The sequence below is a fragment of the Arachis duranensis genome, chromosome 4 (genome assembly GCF_000817695.3).
Source record: "Arachis duranensis cultivar V14167 chromosome 4, aradu.V14167.gnm2.J7QH, whole genome shotgun sequence".
NCBI lineage: Eukaryota > Viridiplantae > Streptophyta > Magnoliopsida > Fabales > Fabaceae > Arachis > Arachis duranensis.
The window spans coordinates 11,061,616-11,066,464 of NC_029775.3; the positions used below are offsets into that span (position 1 = coordinate 11,061,616).

Below are 4,849 nucleotides of genomic sequence, written 5' to 3' on the forward strand. Positions count from 1 at the left end.
TGGGTGTCGTTCACTGTCGCAAGTGCAGTCTTGAACTGTTGTAGCATCACCACAGAGGAGGAAGACCCAGTTGGAGACATTAGCGATTAGATTTTGAAAGGTACGCACTCGCACAAACATGGATATTTGAATATTATGGTCTGATTTTGCATGTGCTAGTTTATTGTTGCTTTTGTGACTATGGAGTTAGGATTTGTGTTGTCATTGTTTGCAATTTTTCGATAGTTCTTAAACCATTTTTTTTTCTATGCTGGTTTACTTGAGGTGTTCTTTTGTATTTTCAGTCTGTTTTCATTTTTTTTTGTGTTGTGAATGTTTTTTGCATTAAGACTATGTTTTGATTTTATTTTTTTCCCCTATTTGTGTTATCACAGTTAGGGAGATTAAAAAGCTAAGAATTTTTGTCATTGCTACGTTAAGATTACGGGAATTTGTGTTATAACGTGGTTCTTTTTTGTTTGTCTATATTTTTCTTCTCTTTCTTTCTCTTTGCACTTGAATTTTTGCGATACTAAAACTTGCATTCGATTTGATTTAGGCGAGTTCATCATTTAACGTCTTGACACTTTTTTCAAAATTATTTATGGTCTCTCGTCAAACTGTCTTGCTGAGAGTTGTGATTTGGTGATGAAGAAAATGCGAAGAAGAATAAAAATATTAATAGAAGGAGAAAAAAATTAAATGATATTACTAACATCATTATTGGCCACTTATTATAAAAGTTTACTGTTACATAAGATCAGAACTAATGATATTTCTTACTAAATTAACATTTAGTTACAACTGTCAAATGAATATAAACATTTACAATACTTGTTTAAATGATTCATCGTTAATTTTATCAGTATCTATTGGAGTTAAACCCTGAAATGGTCTCTAAGATTGGCGTTGTGCACTAAAATCGTCCCTAAGATTTTAATTGCACTAATTACGTCCCTGAAATTGATAAAAGTGCACAATGTTAGTCCTTGACCCATTTTCCATTAACGACGTGATGACATGACTTGATGATGTGAGCTATTAGTGACACGTGCCGTTCCATGATTTGGCCACGTGTAATGGTATGATGATGTGGTGACTAGTGACACGTGGCATGCTGATGTGGATTGTTGTGCCATGTGTCACAATGCTATTTGGCCACGTGTCCGTTTGTGTCATGTGTTGTCCATTATGTCATCACTCTAGATGCACCAAATTAGTTCCTCACTTTACATTAAGTGACTCATTTTTGTCCCTGAAATTGAATGTCGTACACCAAACTAGTCCCTTCATTAATTTTTTTTATTTTTTTAAAATTTAAAATTTTTAATATTTTGGATGCACTAATTTCAATTCTGTTTTTTTATATATTGTTTAAATACAAGTGTTTTCATAAAAAAATTTAAAATTTTAGTTTTAATTATATAATTTTTCTATAATAATTTAACATTAGTAAATTTTGTAATATATAAGTATGTTATTATAAAAAAAGAATCATATAATTGATTTAACACATTTTTTTATCAAAAAACATGTATTTTTAATAAGAAGTCAATAATTAAAATAAATAATTTTTTTTCTTATGAAATACACGTTTTCGTTGTGTGTAAATGGGCTAGATTGAAGATACTTCAAGCACTCTCACTAACATCTCCGACCTCTTCAGTCTAGACAAAAGAGGTCGGAGATAGTAGTGAAAGCGCTTGTAACATTTCGAATACTGATCAAAATGAGTAAAGCTTAAAAAAATATACAATAATCTAAAGACATATAAGAAAGCCATAAAAATAAGATAAAATATTCAATTCATTCAAATTTTGAAAAGAAAGATAGAAGAAAAAGATATATGGTATAGTTAAAACACCATGTTGAATTGACTGTTACATTCGATGCGACTCAAGTATTATTTTTAAGCCTGCAGGGTCAAGCAAAAGCAATTAGAATCCTAATAGATGACATTACTAAACTAACCACTTCTTTCAAAGGAACCATGGAAATTCTGATAGAGAAAAAAATTGCTTTGAACCTTTGATTAAAGTACCGATATAATTGAGAAGGTCTAGATAATGTTAAATTAAACTCTAAGATGAAATATATTTGGACTTGATAAAAATCTTATCAATCATGCCAAATGAGGCATAAAGTGCAGAAATATTTTTCTTTCTCTAATAACAACATAAATGCAAAACGCAATGAAAGGAAATTATAAAGGATAGTGTTACCTGGAGGAGGTTGCAGGCAATCAGAGACTCCATCGGACACCACAACAAACATGTAATTCTTGGATCCACTGTTGCGAATCAATTTTCCAAAAAAAAATTCCTCTCCGTACAACAGAGTAGCATATGCCTCGTTCGAAACTCCCCTCTCTCGAACGACTTTCTACTTTGGTGGGAGATCCAGCATAAGCAGTGGCCTCCATTACCGCCATTGCCTCATTCCTCCTCCTTTCTCTCTCAATCTAACTTCCTTCTTTCTCCCTCACTACTCTATTTGCTTTCGCTTTCTTGCATTTGATTCAGAGGTAGCTGTAACCATACAGTTTGCATTATGATAAATTACTGTTAGATCTGTTTTTTGAAATTTATATATTAATTAAAATTAAAATTTATTTACAATTACACAACTTTGTAGATAATAGAGTTCTAAGCAACATCATCATCAGATGCTGGTAATAACTAAAAAAGAAGCACTCCTCAACTTACTTCAGCAAATCCCAAATCCCAGTCCATAATGGTGACTTTTGTATAAATCTGTTTCTTAGATCTGGCATAATGGTGACTTTTACATAAAAGCTCCAAATTCTGGTTCTTGAATCTACAATATCTGACCCAAGAACACAACAGTACTCATTAAAAATTAGAAAGATAAAACAATAATTATAATAAAAATTTATACCAAAAAATTAAGAAAGACGAAGAAGAGCTTTAATTAACTTCCTACCATGGAGCAGTAGAACTTGAAACTGTCATTCACCGAAAAATGGATTATAAAGGATTCTTCTCTAGTTATAACGAAATCAAACAACAAAATAAAGAGAGAACTAACCATCTTTCATTTGCATTATCCACCGGCGAAGGAACGGCTACGACGGCGTTCTGCGGTAGATGCAGTTCTACAGATCCAACAGCGGCGGTAGCCTCCATCACCGTCGTCGCCTCATTTCTCTTCTTTTCTCAGTCGATCTAGCATCCTTCTCCTTCTTCTGCCGTGCTTTATTTCTTCACCGACCTTTTCTTCTTCTCTTCTCTGCGATATCAAAAGAGAAAGTCTGGTGCCAACTACTCTCCCTATCTGAACTTGCAACTCTCTTTCATATTCTCATCTTGAAAGTTCCGAAACAAAATCATTTTCAATTTGAATTTAAATCAAATTCCGCCCAATTACTTCTTTGGATTGAAAATTATCAGCTGCCCAATATTAAAAATATACACTTGTCAATCATACATAGTTTTATGTGTCGAACACAGAATACTCTACTTGTCGAGCAAATACCACAACTACATTTTTATTATATATAATAGATTATGAGTAGTGCTAGGGAGCCAATGGCCTAAACGTACATACAATGGGCTAAATCTTTGGTTTATGAATAAAATGAACATCACCTATACTATCCAGAATAACCATCCGGTCTCATGTTATAAAAAGTTAATTTTGGGTTCACCAAAATTCGAACTCTTAACCTTCCAGATTTGAAACTCTAATACCATGTCCTGAAATCACTCATCCCAAAAGCGTAACCTGATAGGACAATATAACACTAATAATCATATCTCTAATACTTTCTAAACCTTCATTGTACACATTGTACGCTTAAGTCATTGACTCCCTATACTTTTTCATAAATTTTACATTTAAATATTTTTATTAACTAAATTAATCTAATATAATTAATATTATTCTAAATTTTATTGTTTAATTTAATTAGACTTGATACCTAAACAAAATTTGATACACACTCAAAAAATTATTAACATCGCAAATAAACGAATAGAACAAACAACTAGGTTATACAAAATATCAATTACTACACATAAATTCGTATCTGATATTTTATAATAAAAATTTTATTATATAATTATAATAATTAATGAATTTAATTATTAATTTATTATAAAATTAATTATTCTGAAGACTTAGAAAAATAAATAATTTGATGATTAATTTTTCGATCAGAGAGAAAGGTTTCGGCGCCTTCTTCAGACAGCTCAGAGATGAAGGCTACCTGTTTGTTCCCTTTTCCTTTTTATTTGCTTCCACAAATTCTTCGCTTCCATGGATTTTGTTGCCTTTTATTTTAGGGTTTTTTATTGTACTTTCAATTCTTCTCACAATCTTCAACTCACTACTTCTCTGTTCTCATTTCACATTTCAGGAGGTGCCTTCCGGACGGAAATCTCTTGTAAGTCAATTGCTCTGCTTTGATCTTTTGCGTTATCATCTTTTCGAATCCAGAAAAACTTAGTCTTAATTGGATAGATATGAATTGTTTTAGTCTATAGGCTTTTCTTGCTGCTGCTTACATATTATTCAAGAAAAGAGAGTTTTTGTAGAGATTCGTTTAGATGCAATTGAAGAAGTCTCCTCCAATATTCACACTGTATTTCAGCTCCATCATCATTAGGTTGTTTATTAATCAATCTGTTGAATTGTATCATGAAGTGTGTGATTGTGATTATCTAAGGGAATGTGAGAGTGAGAAGTGTTTCTTTTAAGCTTACAAGTTTCAATGTTCAAACTACAAAGACATGCACACAGCAGATTCTGGTTTTACACCGATACTCATTTCTAGTTCCTCTCCAAATTCCCTGAATTTCCAAGATTTCTTTTCTCTTATTACTTTGCTCTAGTGGCAGGCTCTTTTTTT

The 4,849-nt window shown here is 31.9% G+C and overlaps 1 protein-coding gene across 1 annotated transcript in view; it reads left to right on the forward strand.

Moving 5' to 3' along the window:
- Nucleotides 1-4,138: 4,138 nt before the first annotated feature.
- The window catches only part of LOC107483346 (probable NADH dehydrogenase [ubiquinone] 1 alpha subcomplex subunit 12), a 2,449-nt gene continuing 1,738 nt past the window's right edge, over nucleotides 4,139-4,849 (forward strand). Inside the window, exons 1-2 of the mRNA XM_016103969.3 lie at nucleotides 4,139-4,209; nucleotides 4,358-4,384. Coding sequence (XP_015959455.1) covers nucleotides 4,139-4,209; nucleotides 4,358-4,384 — 98 coding nt within the window. The remainder of the gene's footprint in view (nucleotides 4,210-4,357; nucleotides 4,385-4,849) is intronic.